Below are 16,191 nucleotides of genomic sequence, written 5' to 3' on the forward strand. Positions count from 1 at the left end.
ATTTAATTTTCATATCTACTCTGTAAAGTGGACATTATTTCCATTTTGCATACAAGGCAGTGGGCTCAGCAGTGAGGTTAAGTGGCCCATGTGCCCAGTGTCGTTTAATTGACTCCAGTGTCGTTTGGTTTGTGTGACCACCAAGCCCAAGCTTTGGTATGTGACATAAATTTTTGTAAGTTGAATATTTAAGATAAGCAAGTGGTGATGATTATTTTAATAAGTCCTAGAGTTATTTCCTTTGTGAGTTACATGTCTACAAACATGTTTTGCAAAGGTCCGAGGTAGAGGGTAAAGATTTTCTTGACTGAGTGCATGATGGTAGTTTATTTCATTAAACATACATTACTTTGTCCCATTTGACACCAGATAATGACACCGAAAATATCCTTAATACAATTTTTAGGTCATTCTGTCCATTAAGCAGATAATTTCGCAAAGCAATGTCACGGCCAACCAATCTACCGGAGAAAATACTTAAGTTTCCCACAACGCCCAGGCTGTGGAGCCCGCGAAAAGTGTAACTTGTGTCCACACTAAAAGGCTGTTCAAACACTAAAAGGAAGGCTGTCCAAGCGAGACGAGGACAGGTTCCACGAGCGGGAAAGTGGGTGGAAGCGGATGACAGCAGGTGCAGAGAGTGACCATCCCCAGGCCCGCGATCCACCCGCCCCGACCCCGCCCATCGGTGTGGCCCGCAGCAGGGCCGCGCCGGGGTCTGCGCATGCGCGCGGGGCCGCGGCGTTGACGCCGACAGTACCACCTCCTACGCGCCGTCTTTCTCCACGGTTACCCTAGCTCTCCACCCCTCCTTTCCGCGGCGCTCGAAGGATCATGGCCGATCCTCGCGTGAGGCAGATCAAGATCAAAACCGGCGTGGTGAAGCGGTAAGGAGCCGTGAGCGGCGCACACGCCAGCGCCTCGTCTCCTTCGCCTTATGGCGGCCCGAGAGGTTGGGCGGAGCCTCCGCAGGCCCGAAATGGGCTCCGGACTCCAGGCCTCCCCTGGGTCTCGGCGGCCCGCGGGGCTAGGGCGGGGACGCAGTAAGGGACGCGTCGGAGCCTGAGTCCGCGGGCCGGGACACGCCCCTCCCCTGCCTTTCTCCAGGACAAACCGAGCCGTTGGGCGGTGAGGGTCGGTGCGCCCCGCCCCTCGGGCGCCGGCGGTTGGGGAGACCCGGGAGCGGCGGCCGGGGAGGTGGAGGGGCGGCGGTCCGGGGGCGGAGAAGACTCGGTTTGGGGTGGTACCTCCGGTGTGCGCGCACCGCGGGTCTCCCTGCCCAACTTGACTGGTGGGAAGCGGATCAGTTCATTACCAGCCCTCAGGTGGAAGCGCAAGCCCGTTCTAAACTTTAGAGGGGACGCCGAAATCCGGGCCCTTGTCAGAAAGGAGGCCTTGTTGCGGCCCTGTGATCTAACATGGCAGGCGGGACTCCCAGTCTCTGAGAACTTCCAGCACACTCATCAAACTTCTGTGGCCTAACTCTCCCCCTGCAGCTTCCCCGAAGCTCTCCCGGAGCTTGTGGGATGCTGTTTAAATAACTGTCCTGGGTAGGCCAGTCCTGTAATTGGCCGTAATTCTCAGTGCTGTTAGAGACTTCAGTACTTATTAGACTTTCATGGTTCAGACCCGAGAAATTAAACTTTTGGATGGGGCATTCTCGGAAAAAAAGATAAACAGCCCCCAGAAGAAGCAGGTTATCTTGCAGTAGAAATAAATGTCTGATCCTAGACGTTTGGCCTCTTCCTCTTTGCCTACCTTTCCTCCCTTTTTTGGTATTTCTACCGGAGGAAGGACAGGCAAAGGGAAGAATAAATTCACTTACTGAGATACAGCCTCTGAGGCTTAGCACAGGATTGCACTGTACTTTCCTAGAAGCTTTATTGTTACGGCAGTAGGAAGATTCTATGAATAGTACTTAAATGCACAGCCTTTTCTCAAGTGAGACTCTTTGGGTTCAAATCTTGATTCTGCCATTTATTATGTATTGAATGCCTTACATTGCGCCATGGCTCAGTTGCCCCATCTGTACAATGGAATTAGTAGCCACCTCATGCACCTATTGGAAGAAATGCCTGCTATGCTGTTTAACACAGTATGTGGCAAATAGCAAGTGGCTAGTAAATGTTAACTTAATAATATTGTTTGTGTACCTGTTTTACAAATGAGAAGCTGAGGTTTAATGAAGTTAAAGTAGAAAAACTAAACTTGTGCTAGTTAATGGCAGAACAGGGAAAAGATCCAAAGTTCTGATCTGCAACTGTTTAAACTGCAGTGCTCTAAAAAAGAGTATTTTTAAAGATATGTGAAGTAGGAGGGAAATTGACATGTATAATTGAAAATATAAATAATTTGCACTATCACTCACCCTAGAATTCTGTTGTTCACTTTTGCTAGATTTTGTTTATGTCGTTTTAGTAACTCTATTTGCCAGAAGTACCAGCGTAGGCCAAAAGTCATGAGAAATGACTTCTAATGGTAGTTTTCCGTTAATTACCTGTATGATCTTGTCCTTTCTCATCCTAATGGTCTACACTAGTTTATAAAATTAGTTCTAGTAGTTATGTTATTATAATACATATTCTAGAAAAAACACACCCATTTAAATAATTAATAATCTAAATTTTTTGGCTTTCAAAAATTGTCAAGTGTGTATGGAAATAAAGTTTAGTTTTCAGTTTATTTCAGTAGTAGAGCATTATCAAACATCAATTTTGATTCTTCATACTTAAGTACAAAAAATTTATCGTTTTTGTGAAACCCCTTTGTAATTTACTATTTACTTAAAATTTACGTATTTACTCAAATTGCTTATAAATTACTGGAAATGTCTACCACAGGTTTTTTTTTTTCATAGTTTTTCTAATGATAGTTTAGTGTAGAGCTTCCCCAGTTGTACTAAAAGATACATTCTTTAGAAAACCTAAAACTTCTATTTTAACTGTTCATTATTTATATTTTACCTTGGTAGACAACCATCTAAATCCCTGTCTCTCTTCTGTTATTTTTTGCTGGAAAGTTATTTTACTATGACTCTCTCCATCTTTTGTCTTAGTGTCCTATTTTTAAAATTACACATTTTACTTCAGCAAAGAAAAAAGTAGGTAACACAGATATAGCAGCAACATATTAATAATTGTTAGGGTGGGATAATAATGGGCTTCATTGTTCTTCTCTGTATATGTTTAAAATTTTTCATAATAATAAGGTCCTCAAAGTTATGCGTTTCTCCCCTCCAAATTTAGTTTCAAAGACTTTTTGAGTAGTTTTATGATTCAGACATGTTTTGTGAACAAATTCAATGGTTTTTTTAAAGCAGTAGGCTAAAACCCAGTATCTATTCTCAGCACCTTTTTTTCTAGCCAGATGTTAATTTCCCATCGCCTCATTTCCCTTCAGAAGTCCTAACTTCTGTTTGAAAGAAGACATTTAAAGTCATCATTCCTGTCACCAGTTACTTCAGTTTTTCTCTCCAGGAGTTGAGAGCCATTAGAATTATATTCTAGTTATTAGTCCTAGAGTTCAGTATCGGTGGCTCTCCTAGGGAGGGTGAATTCTTAAGAGTTTAGTGTCTAATCAATCTGCTAGAATACTTCAGGTGATCCAGAAGTTCCCCATAGTGGGTTTTAGTAAGAAATTGAGTAGGGAGGTGGAAAGTTACTAGAGTATGGAAAGTTACTAGAGTATGGCAGTAAGTAGATGATGGTATTTGGCAACAGAGAGATCAATGAATGAAATATGAGAGTCTCAGTGTGTTGGCAAAATGGTAAAGGCAATCCAGTGATGGCAGCCATGTTAGCAAAGTAGAAGCAAGTTTCTTTTCTTTTTTTTTTTTTTTTAAGATTTTATTTATTTGACAGAGAGGGAGAGATAAGTAGGCAGAGAGGCAGGCAGAGAGAGAGAGGGGGAAGCAGGCTCCCCACTGAGCAGAGAGCTCTACCCTGAGATCATGACCTTAGCTGAAGGCAGAGGCTTAACCCACTGAGCCACCCAGGCGCCTCCTAGAAGCAAGTTTTAAGGGCTTTAGGGAAGGCCCTACAGAAACAGGCAGAAGCCTTATGGTACCCTAGACCTAAAGAAACTTTGTTATCTCATATGGTAACAAAGGGAAAGGATCTGATTGCTGGAAATAGATTTTGAGAGAGATTAGAACCCTAGAAACAAGGGAAGAGTCCAGTTACTAGGAATGGCTTGTAAGAGTTGGACCGCAATGAGGCTAACTTGTACTGAACCTCTTGAGAACTCCTTAAATATCCCCTTCCCAGTAACAGGATTGTTTTTCCAGAGCTAATTATGGCTGTGAGAGATGTGTGCAGTTTCTTCAAGCAGCAGCCTTTGTTCACATGTGAGTCATTATTTAATGAGTATTAGTGGGTTCGGGTCTGGCAGGTGCTTTTTAAAGTTACAGATCTGTGTTTCAGGCAGATTGCTAGACCTACTGGTATCTGTCACTGGGTCACAGCTAATGTAGAAGCCCTAGGAGGTAGTTACCAAATACCTCTCCAATTTTTATTTTCTCCAGTGCATAACTGAAAATCCTCCCACTCCCTTTTTAAAAATATATATATATTTTTTAATTTTTTCTTTCTTTATTTTTTTTTTTGGTGGCATCAGTTGTCCCAATTTACCTGGGGTTGAGAGGTTTCTAAGATGTAGAATCTTTGGTGCTAACTGACTAACAGTCAGTTAAAGCAGGGTGATTTGTGTTAGTACTTCTGTAACTAGCTAACATAGCACTGTTGTGTGTGCCATGATTTATTTGAAGGCTATTTGCTGATAATACAACTGTGAATTGAATGTAGTACCTTACTTAAATTAAAACTTAACTGTGTCCTGTAAATATGAATCCTTGCCAGAGTAGTTTTCTGTATCAGTTTAAATTGTTAGTGGTTTAGAAAATAACTCTCATTAAAGTAGAAGAAAATAGAGGCCCAATGTTTTAAATGTTGATACGGTATTTCAGTTCAGTGATCTGTGTCTGCCATAAATTCCCAAGTAAGATTTGTGTTTATAAAAGAAGTATTTTTTACTAGATTTATGGTAAATACAAGAATTACTTTTTCAAAAACAAACTGTTGTCATGCATTTAACATGAAGTTTATTTAATAACCTTAAAGCCAAGTTATTTTCAGTAAAGCTTGCTAAATTAGCCCACTGGTGAGTGAATTAAGTGATTAAAAATACTTTCTTAAATATATATTTTCATAACCATTTTAGATTGGTAGTGGTTTAAAATCCAACGTGAACAAAGAATGTTAGGGCATTGGAAATAGCACTGACATTGGCCCATAGTTTTCCTCTGATTAAATGAAAGTGACACCAGTAGATTAGAATGAGACTAGGACAATTCACACTGCAATTGTGTTAGTTTAACTTTAACAATCTTTTAACACTCTTGTTTAAATGTAGCTGACATACCATAATTACAAATCTACAAGCCTTGATTATAGAATTTTACATCATGAATCAGTGGGGAAATTGTATTGATTTTTTTTTTTTTTAAGCAAGCACCTTTCTCAAACTGTGGCATCTTCCCAAATGTTTATACCTTTACCTTTGATATACAGTTGTTTATGATATATATACTGTGTGCAGCAGACATAATAACAACATAAAAGGAAAATTTCCATGTTATTAAATATATATTCATATCTAATGCATATAATATACTCTATTGATATACATTGTATGTATATACTGAATACATTTATTGTACTGACATAAAAGTGAAAAATAGGAATGATACATATATTTGCATAGACATAGTTACAGTTTTTCCCCTGTAGCTTTAGTTGTTTATATACTACTTATAAACTGGATAGAAGTATGGTGGACAGAGGTTTAGGATATAGCCCTGAAAATTTCCTGTAAGCTTTAGTAGTTTTTTTATCTTCTCTTCTCCCACATCATACCGCTTTGATTTGAGTTAAAGTAAGTTCAGCCAAAATGGCCAACTTCCTGCCTTGAAATTTAGCCAACTCCTTTTGGAATTTTTGTAATGTATTCAGTTCTCCAAAGCAATGGTCAAAGGCAGTGTCAAAATGGATTGCAGGTGGTCAGCACTTCACCACCTTCTGCCAACTACTTGGCAAGCAGTGACTTTTAGAAGCTACACAGCTGGCAACCAGATGTCTCTTCAAGCTGGAAAGGGAGTTATTTAAGGCCACTCATGACCATGGTTTTCCCAACACAAGCTATATTATTCTGTGAGTTGAATGTGGAAGTAAATGATCTTTTGACCTGTGTGTGTGTGCGTGTGTGTGTGTGTGTGTGTGTGTCTGTGTGCGTGAATGTGTGAGTGTGTTTTCATTGCATTTTTTGTTTGGTAGAAAATTTTGAAAATCTATAGTAGAGCAAAGTTGTAAAATTTTGTTAATAATAACTAGTCCACAATCCTTAGAATATAAATGCTTGGATGTGTGATCTGTTTTTTCCAGGGTTCCATTTCCTATAATGATGCTGTTTTATTTGCCCAAATAGAGCTGAGTTTTTTTTAATTTATGGTGAAAAAAATTTTATTTAGATTTAGCCAGCTGGACTCAGTTTAGATGATCCCAATTTTGTTGGCAATATCCAAAGCATCTTAGGAGCCTTTTGAACATATGCCTTCTTCTCTCCATCAGGCCTGATCAGGGTGTTGACCTTGGCCACATCAGTGTCATAGAGCTTCTTCATAGCCTGTTTGATCTGGTGCTTGTTGGCCTTGACATTCACAATGAACACAAATGTGTTGTTGCCTTCTGTTTTCTTCATGGCTGACTCAGTAGTCAGGGGAGCTTGATGATGGCATAGTGATCAAGCTTGTTTCTCCTGGGGGTACTCTTTTGAGGATATTTGGGCTGCCTTCGGAGATGCAGAGTCTTGCTTGGGTTGTTGGAACATAGGTACATACTGATGGATCTTTTTTTGGTGACTGTGGATGCCTTTCAGCACCGCTTTCTTGGCCTTCAAAGCCTTTGCTTTGGCTTCAGCTTTGGGAAAGACAGGGTCTTCCTTCTTAGCTTTCAGCACCATCTTCATAAAAGGGTAAAGCTGATTTTTATTTTGTTATTTTTTTAGGAGAAACTTTTAAAAAAATTTTAGAGAGCGAGCGAGCAGAGGGAGGAGGAGAGAGTCTCAAGCAGACTCCATGCTGAATGTGGAGCTCACCACACTGAGATCATGACCTGAGCTAAAACCAAGAGTTGGATGCTTAACCCAGTGAGCCACCCAGGCACCCCTAGAGATTATTTTTAAATAACACCAGTCATATGACTGATCCAGAAGTCATTTATTTAGCAGCTTCACTCAGAACCTACATCTTTAGTCACTTGGTATAGTGTTGGCACTTAATAAGTACTCAACAAAAGTCTTTCCATTGAACAAATGAATGAATGGAACCTTATTCTGTAAGGATTTTTTGATACAATAAGCAGTAGGGAGCCCTTGATTCAATTACAGTATGACAGTGTAATAGTTACTGTAGCTATTTATTGTTACAGTTTGAGTTAAACAAATAGAGTCCCAGGCTCCACTTAATACATACTACATATGGAACCCTAGGCAAGTTATTTAACCTTTAAAAGCCACAGTTTTCTTAGCTGAAAAATGGGTTAGTGACAGTACCTTTCTCATATTGTCGTTAGAAGAATTAAATAAGGTAATCATGTAAAAGTATTTGGCCCAAGACCCTGATTGGTAGTAAGTGTTTAATTATGTTAACTGCTGTCATTATTATCATTACCACCATTCTGTAGATATATAAACAATGTGGATATAGGACATAAAGATGAATGATCTGATCCCTGGAGAGACTGTGAAACTTGCTTTCTTTTAAATTGTGACAAAAATGAGCTTTTTAGTTGTTTGTTATGTTCACTGATTGGCTGCAGAGAGAAGGGAGGAATATGAAGCTTGTGTTTTTGAGTCAGCTGTAGGACTTTGTAATGGCCATCTTTCTGTATACTGCTGAGGCAGTGATGCCCTATTTCCCCTAAAAATCTGTTTATATCAGAGACCTTGTCTTTTTAACAGTTTAAAAATTATGTGTCAGTATTACTAACACAATGTAACAAAGCCAGTTTCACTCTTAGTGCACTTCTGTAAAGCTTATTGTAGGGAAGAGTGGTCAAGGGAGTTTTTGAGAGGCTGTTATTCTAAAATGTATAAATGATTCACCACAACTATCAAAAGACATTATTACCTTCCTCCTCCTCCTCCTCCTCCTCCTCCTCCTCCTCCTCCTCCTCCTCCTGCTCCTCTGCCCGTCTCCTTCTACCCAGAACATTTATCTTATACCTACTTGTTGAAATCCTTAAGATGAACTGGATGCTGCAGCAGCTGCCCTCTTGGGTTTAGGTGTTGTTCCTTCACAGATCTGTGCCTGAATCTTTGGTGTACAATTTTTAGGATCCTCATTCAACCAGTCCCAGTGGTATTTCATCACTTAACCTTGGTGCTCCAGTATTACTTTCTCTTTCACTTGGCTAAGATAGCCACATTTGCCACAGGTTGACTTCCGAAGGCGGTAGGCCTAGAGCCACAGCAGGGGCACAACATGGGTATCTTACTGCTATACTTTTCAAATGATGAAATCTCCTTCCTCAGCTTTTTTTCTGTGGCTGAGACCAAAGAGCGACATTCTTAAAATTCTAATGCCAGATTATAGTTATTTCCAAACCCTCCTTTATCTTTGGTTTTTATTTTTGTGGGTTGGTTTTTTGTTTGTTTGTTTGTTTTATTTGATAGAGAGTGAGCTTGCATAGTGGGGAGGGGCTAAGGGAGAGGGAGTAAGAAACCCAAGCTGACTCCACATTGAGCACAGAGCCTGATGCAGAGCTTAATCTCAGGACTCTCAGATCACAACCTGGGCTGAATCAAGAGCCCGAGGCCTAAGCTTAGACTGCATCACCCAGGCACCCCAAGATTTTATCTCTGGTTTTTTACCGAGTTCCCTGTTTGTTGTTGTCACTGAGATCCTTTAACTTGTGCTAAAGAAGTATTTTAGGGAGTCTTATGTATATACATATGCTCTAACTCAGAGTTTGTCTATAAAGGTTATCAGAACAAGTAGGCATCTACTTTTTTTTTTTTTTTTAAAGGCATCTACTTTTTAACTGCATGACCCTCAGGTTCTGAACAGTACAAAATAGCCTGCTTTTAATATGGCATCCATTGCCTGAAAAATATCTGTACTCTGTTTTTGGAAAACCTGTAAGTCTGCTGAAATGTATTTCCACCTAGATGACTGGTACAGCATTATAATTTTGATCTCCAGAACTAGAATGTTAAATTGTAAGGATTCTGCATTATGTCAAAATATACAAAGATTTTCTTAAGACCATACAGTTTTTTTTGGTCACCTTTTTGGGGACCAGATGGATGGTGTCTAACACATTGTTTTTCACAAAGTAGGCATTTAATACATACTTGTCAGATGAGTTAAGGAATGGAGGAAACTAGAGAAGAGGTCAGTTATATGCGGGGGAACAGCTCAAGAATCTGGAAAAGGTTTGCTTTATAACCATGAGAGATGGAGAAAGTTGATGAATACTCTAGTTAAACTTTAGGAGCAACAACAGCTCTAAATAATTGCCTCCTTCAAAGACTTGTCAGGATGGTACTTTTATTAGAGAAACAAGATCAGAAAATTATTTATTTATTTATTTAGATTTTATTTATTTATTTGAGAGAGAGAGAGTATGAGAGGGGAGAGGGTCAGAGCGAGAAGCAGACTCCCTGCTGAGCAGGTAGCCTGATGTGGGACTCATCTCGGGACTCTGGAATCATGACCAGAGCTGAAGGCTCAGCTTAGCCAACTGAACCACCCAGGCACCCTAGAAAATGATTTGTATCAAGGATTTGTTTACAGCATTTTTAAGCTATGTTGGAGACTATTACAGAAGAATTTTTAATTATTAAAGTTCAGTCAAGAAAGGTTTTGTAGTTTACTTAGAACTAACCAGAACACTCTCTCTTTGATCCTTTTTTTAAAAAAAGATTTTATTTATTTGACAGAGAGAGAACACAAGTAGGCAGAGAGGCAGACGGGGGGCGGGGGGAGGCGGGGGGTGGTTGGACCGGGCTCCCTGCTGAGCAGGGAGCCTGATGCGGGGCTCAGTCCCAGGACCCTGAGATCATGACCTGAGCTGAAGGCAGAGGCTTAACCCACTGAGCCACCCAGGTGCCCCTCTCTCTTTGATTTTAATAGCGGTAGGTGTGTGTCTATATGTGTTACTGTCCATTAAGTTACTTACAAAAACAGGCTCACCCATTCCAGGGGTTTTTTTGAAATCAAAGAAAAATAGGAGGGTTATAGGTAAATTGAAATCTTATTATAAGCAGTAGATAGTATTCTAGAGAATCTATCAAAGTTTTGGGCTCCGTCCTTAAGGAATCTGTGTTGTTAAGTTATGCAGTGTACATGTATCTGAATATTTATTCTTAGAATTTCCAAGTGTCACTCTATATAAATCCCTGGTCTCTAGCTTTATCCTGAACTTTAGACTCATTTTAAAGTATTGAATGAATTCCCTTATTTTAATTTTCACTAAATCTGCTTTCATTCCATCTGATTTCACTCCATCTAACACCAAACTAATTACCTTCTCAAATCTGATCCTCTTCACCTGTTTTCTTTTATGCAGAAAAATTATTTTTTTTAAAAACCTCCTTGTTTCTTTTTTCTTTTCTTTTCTCTTTTTCCTTTTTTAAAAGATTTCACTCATTTATTTGACAGAGAGTATAAGCAGGGGGAGCATCAGAGGGAAAGGGAGAAGTAGGCTCCCCACTGAGCAGGGAGCCTGATGCTGGACTCCGTCCCAGGACCCTGGGACCCAGACCGACTGAGCCACCCAGGCACCCTGAACAATAATTATTTTATGTATAAAAAAAAAAAATCTGGAGAAAACACAATAAACCTGAAACAAAACACTATTGATAATTCAAATGCCCCTTTCTAAGTCAGTTCCTCTCCCTCTTTACCTAATTTTTATTCTGAATTCGACTGTATCGTTTCCATGCATATTTTAAACTTAATTTATATTGGAGATACATAAGCCATATTATAGTATGTCCTTTGAACATTATATACCAAAACATATCTGGAAGGATACCCAGGAAACTAATCATGCTGGTTGTCTCCTGGGAGGAAAGCTGTATAGCTGGAGGGAGGACAAGAATGGGAGAAAATTCTTATAATTGTAAATCATGTGTTACCTATCAAAATATAAATGAAGAAATTTTTTTTTTTTTTTAAAGATTTTATTTATTTATTTGACAGACAGAGATCACAAGTAGGCAGAGAGACAGGCAGAGAGAGAGAGGAGGAAGCAGGCTCCCTGCAGAACAGAGAGCCCGATGCGGGGCTCGATCCCAGGACCCTGAGATCATGACCTGAGCTGAAGGCAGAGGCTTAACCCACTGAGCCACCCAGGTGCCCCTAAATGAAGAAATTTTACATTGTAAATAGTATAACCATAAATTTATAAATATTCACACTTACTAAATATTCCTATTTAACTCTAGGAATCTTTTATTACTTTCCGTGCATAGTAATGTTACTGTTTTTGAGACTCATGTTGAAACATGTAGCTCTAATTCATTGTCTTCTGTCAGTGTGCTAGTGGTTTTTTCATTATCATGTTGATGAACATTTAGGTTTTTTGTGCATAGTGTTACTGTTTTTGAGACTTAATATTGGAATATGTAGCTCTAATTCATTCTTTTGCACTAGTGGTATTTCTTTTTCGTTTTAGGCTTGATGGATATTTAGGTTTCTTTTCCACTCATTTTTCACTTTTACGAATAATGCTATCATATGCTATGTTAATTATAGCTCCTAGTACACACATATAACAGTGTAAGGCAGAATTTTCCAAGGATTGTGGGCCCTGAGTGGATTATAGGTGTCTGGAGATACAGCTTTCCTTTAACCTTCGGATGGCCAGGTGTGGCAAGAATAGCCTTGGGATAAATACTCGGGAAGAGCCTTTCTGACTGAAGAAACAGTAAATACATAGGCTTGAGAAAGGGAGCAAGTGTGACTCGTTTGAGGAATAGCAACCAAGTGAGACAGAAGAGGAGACAGGTAGGATACACACCAAAAAGTAGGAGGGAGAGGGTACAGTTCTTACCATGTCTAGTTTGTAAGGATTTGGGCTTGAGGCTCACATCAGATGATACCACCTCAGTAGAAGTTTCCCTGAATGTTTCTGAAGTTCGTGTTTCCCTGTCTGTGTTCTTAGAGAACTTTGTAGCTTTTAGTAAGATAGTACTAAAAATACATTATCTGTTGAATTCACTAGACTAGTGGTTTCCAGGGTATGGTCTAGGAGTCCCATGGGGTCCCTGACACACTTTCAGTGTGTCTGCAAGGTGAAAGTTATTTTTATAGTAATACTGAGACTTTATTTGCCTTTTTCACTTTTATTTGCTCACAGTTTTACAGTACAGTTTTCCAAAGGCTATATATGGTATGTGATAGTGGGACAGATTGAATGCAGAAGATATGAAAATGTAGATGCTTCTATTAGTACAGACATTTTAAAAAATGTAAAAATGTAAAACATTTGTTAAATGAAGTAAATACATTTTTTTAATTTTTAAAACTTTTAAAAAATTGTTAATTTTTATTTCTAATATAATAAGTATTAATAGATATGATACATATAAATAAAAGCTCCTTGGGGTCCTGTGATAGTGTGATTTATAAAAATAAATATATGTTTGGTCTCCCTTTCCATTCCAGACACAGAGCTCCTAAAACTCTTGGAATTTCCTAAATGAAGAGAGCAATAAAGATCTTTCTTTGTATTAAGATGATTTTTGGAAAGCCCCTAGGTAACTAACTGAAGGTTGGGGTTGTTGCCAGGGAACCAACTCTGATTAAAGGGTTAGAACTTCTAGTCCCATCCCCTGACCTCTGGGAGGAGAAAGGGTCTAGATGTGTAATCAGTCACCAGTGGCCGGTGAGTTTATCTTGTTTTTTTATTTTATATAATTTTATCATTTGTATATTGGTAAGGAGTTCTGTTGTTTAGGTTTTTTTTAATTTTATGTTATGTTGATAAGATTATCCATATTTTTACATTTATATGTAATACATTTGTTTTGACTGTTGTGTATTATTTCATTGTCTGATACTATCACAATTTATTTATCCATTCTTCTCTTAGTGGGCATTTGGATTGTTCCCATTACTGTGTTTCTAGGTACATTCTAGTTCATGTCTTTGGTAATGATATATAAGAGCTTTTGTTGGATATTTTTCCAGAAATGGAATTGTTAGGTGACAGGTATATGAATGTTCTTTGTAAAATCATGCCAAACTGTTTTCCAAAGCAGTTATACCATTTTACCTTCTCAGCTGCATTATATGAGAGTTCCTTTTGTTGATCCACATCCTCTCCAAAGCTTGGTAGGCCTTAGTTTTATTCTAATACTGTTTTTATTTTTCATTTCGTAGAAAAATTAAACTATTTTGAGTATTTTTTTCAACAAGCATCCCCACAGATAGAGTAAAGGAGGTATGAAGCTTCAGCCCCCAACCACATGCTTAATCACCCCTTTCTTCCTTGTGTAGAATAATGTATATGCCTCTGGCAACCCAGGGTTTTTTAACCTGGTAGAAAGGAGAGGTTCTTTTGAAAGATCCTTTGGAAAGTTGTCCATTTCCAGGACACTGCATTCAGTATTGAATGCCTGCGGAGTGAGGGGAAGTTTGCAGGTGGGTCCCGAAAACCCACTTGGTACTGGGTTGAGCATGAGCCAAGGCTAAAGAAGGCCAACAATTCTAAACCTTCTAAATGACCTTTCACATGTTACTGTGTTAATTCTTTTGGTTTGTTTTTGTTTTTGTTTTTTTCCACCTTTATTGAGATATATTTTACATATAGCATTGTTTTAGTCCAATGTGCACAACATAATTATTTGGTATATATATGTGTGTGTATAGCAAAATGACTACCACAGTAAGTTTGGTTAACATCAGTCACCTCACATAATTTTTTTTTTTCTTGTGATGAGAACTTCTAAGATTACTCTTTTAGAAACTTTCGATATATAATACAGTGCTTTGATGGTAACTGTATGTCACCATCCTGTACATTACATCCCCAGAACTTATTAATAAATGGGAGTTTTTACCTTTTGGCTACCTTTACCTGTTTCTCCCCCACCCTTATTTCTGGCAACCACCAGTTTGTTCTCTGTTTCTGTGAATTTAGTTTTTTTAGATTACACATAAAAGTGAAATCATACAACATTTTCCCTTTCTCTGGCTTAGTTCATGGAGCATGATGCCATCAGTGTCCATCCATGTATTGCAAATGGCAAGATGTCCTTCTTTTTTAATTAACATATGATATATTATTTGCCCCAGGGGTACAGGTGTGTGAATCATCAGCTTACACATTTAGGATTTCCTTTTTTTTGTGGTTGAATAATACTTCATTTTATATGTATATATATATAATTGACCCTTGAATAGTGTGGGGATTGGGACACTGTGCAGTTGAAAATCCATTTACAATTTTTATTCCTCCAAAACTTTACTAATAGCCTACTGTTGACCAGAAACCTTACTGATAACATAAACAGTCAGTTAACACATATATCGTATATGTATTATATACTGTCTTCTTATAATAACTTAGGCTAGAGAAAAGAAAATGTTACTTAAGAAGTCATAAGGGGGTGCCTGGGTGTCTCAGTGGGTTAAAGCCTTTGCCTTCGGCTCTGGTCATGATCCCAGGGTCCTGGGATCGGGCCCTGTATCGGGCTCTGCCTGCCTCTCTCCCTACTTGCAATCTGTCTGTCAAATAAATAAATAAAGTCTTAAAAAAAAAAAAGTCATAAGTAAGGGGTACCTGGGTGGCTCAGTGGGTTAAGCCTCTGCTTTCGGCTCAGGTCATGATCCCAGCGTCCTGGGATTGAGCCCCGCCCACATCAGGCTCCCTGCTCAGTGGCTTCTCCCTCTCCCTCTGCTGCTCTGCCTGCTTGTGTCTCTCTCTCTGTCAAATAAATAAATAAAATCTTAAAAAAAAAAAAAAGAAATCATAAGTACATTTACAGTACTATACTATATAAAAAATACATATATGAGTATGTTTTATGTGAACATATGAGTGAACCTATGCAGTTGAAACCTTTGTATTTCAGGGCCAACTTGTATACAGCACATTTTCTTTATCTCCTCATCTGTCACTGGACATTTCAGTTGTTTCCATGTCTTGGTTATTGTAAATAATGTTGCAGTGAATATGGGAGTACAGTTATCTTTTTGAGATAGTGACATCTGTTCATTCTGATGTATGATACCTTAAGTTCTTAAGTTTGGCAAGCATTTCTAGAAAAGGATTTTAATTTATTCTTGATAATGTTTAATTGTTAACCTATTCCATAAGTTTTATAATTGTCATTATCATAGGTTTAAAAATCTAGCAGATGTACATACCCTTAATCTTTACCACTTGTCCCCTCAACCAAAAGCAAGGTGTTTATTTCCACTCATTTATATTCATTTATATTTTCCTTTACATATTCTATATAGGTCTCAAAATAGATACTTTTTAAAAAATTTATATTACTCTTTTAAACTGTCATGGCATTTCTAGTATTAGATTAAATAAAAGTCTCAGGAGCCAATTTTGGCTTTTGTTCATAAAAAGAATAGTTAATGATTTTCTGTCTTTTTAATGGGCAGTATTATAGATAATAATTTGTGATGACTCTGAATCTGCATTTCATACATCTTGTTGTGAACACTGTGGCTACGTCCTCGGTATCTTTTTTTTTTTTTTTCTTGTCTTGATATCTGCCTGTATTTTCATGCCAGTATCCATCATCCTTATCCATGTACATACAGCCCATGTTGTTTGAGGAAACGGCTCCATCTGTATATGTTTTAGCCAATCAGATTCCATTTCCTGGTGACAGAAATTGATTCTAGGTGGATAGGTGATTTAGGCTCATTTAAACAAGGTACATTTCAGAACTCTTGCTTAGAATTCTGGCTCAAAGTACTCTGTGGCTGGCAGCCTTCCTTTACCACTTAGGGAGTCTGGCTTTGGGATGAAATTTGTATTATAGATGGCAGAATGATGTACAAAGAAAAATTTCTTGGTGCTGTTGTTAACTGCTGAATCAGACAACCTTGAATTATATCTCCCTTGGATTTTAGTTACACAAACCATCAAATTCCTGTATTGTTTC

The 16,191-nt window shown here is 38.5% G+C and overlaps 1 protein-coding gene and 1 pseudogene across 3 annotated transcripts in view; one reads left to right on the forward strand and one right to left on the reverse strand.

Moving 5' to 3' along the window:
- LOC308342884 (large ribosomal subunit protein uL23-like) overlaps positions 1–7,020 on the reverse strand; it is a 1,151,147-nt pseudogene extending 1,144,127 nt beyond the window's left edge. The window contains exon 1 of the transcript in view: positions 6,607–7,020. The product of the transcript in view is annotated as a large ribosomal subunit protein uL23-like (transcript). The remainder of the gene's footprint in view (positions 1–6,606) is intronic.
- TBCA (tubulin folding cofactor A) overlaps positions 723–16,191 on the forward strand; it is a 74,667-nt gene continuing 59,198 nt past the window's right edge. Inside the window, exon 1 of one of the 2 annotated variants that reach the window (XM_080803562.1) lies at positions 723–887. In XM_080803562.1, coding sequence (XP_080659688.1) covers positions 835–887 — 53 coding nt within the window. In that variant the 5' untranslated portion in view covers positions 723–834. The remainder of the gene's footprint in view (positions 888–16,191) is intronic. The other variant, XM_080803561.1, reaches the window with a different exon arrangement.

This window comes from Martes martes, assembly GCF_963455335.1.
Source record: "Martes martes genome assembly, chromosome: 5".
In the NCBI taxonomy this organism is placed as follows: Eukaryota; Metazoa; Chordata; class Mammalia; order Carnivora; family Mustelidae; genus Martes; species Martes martes.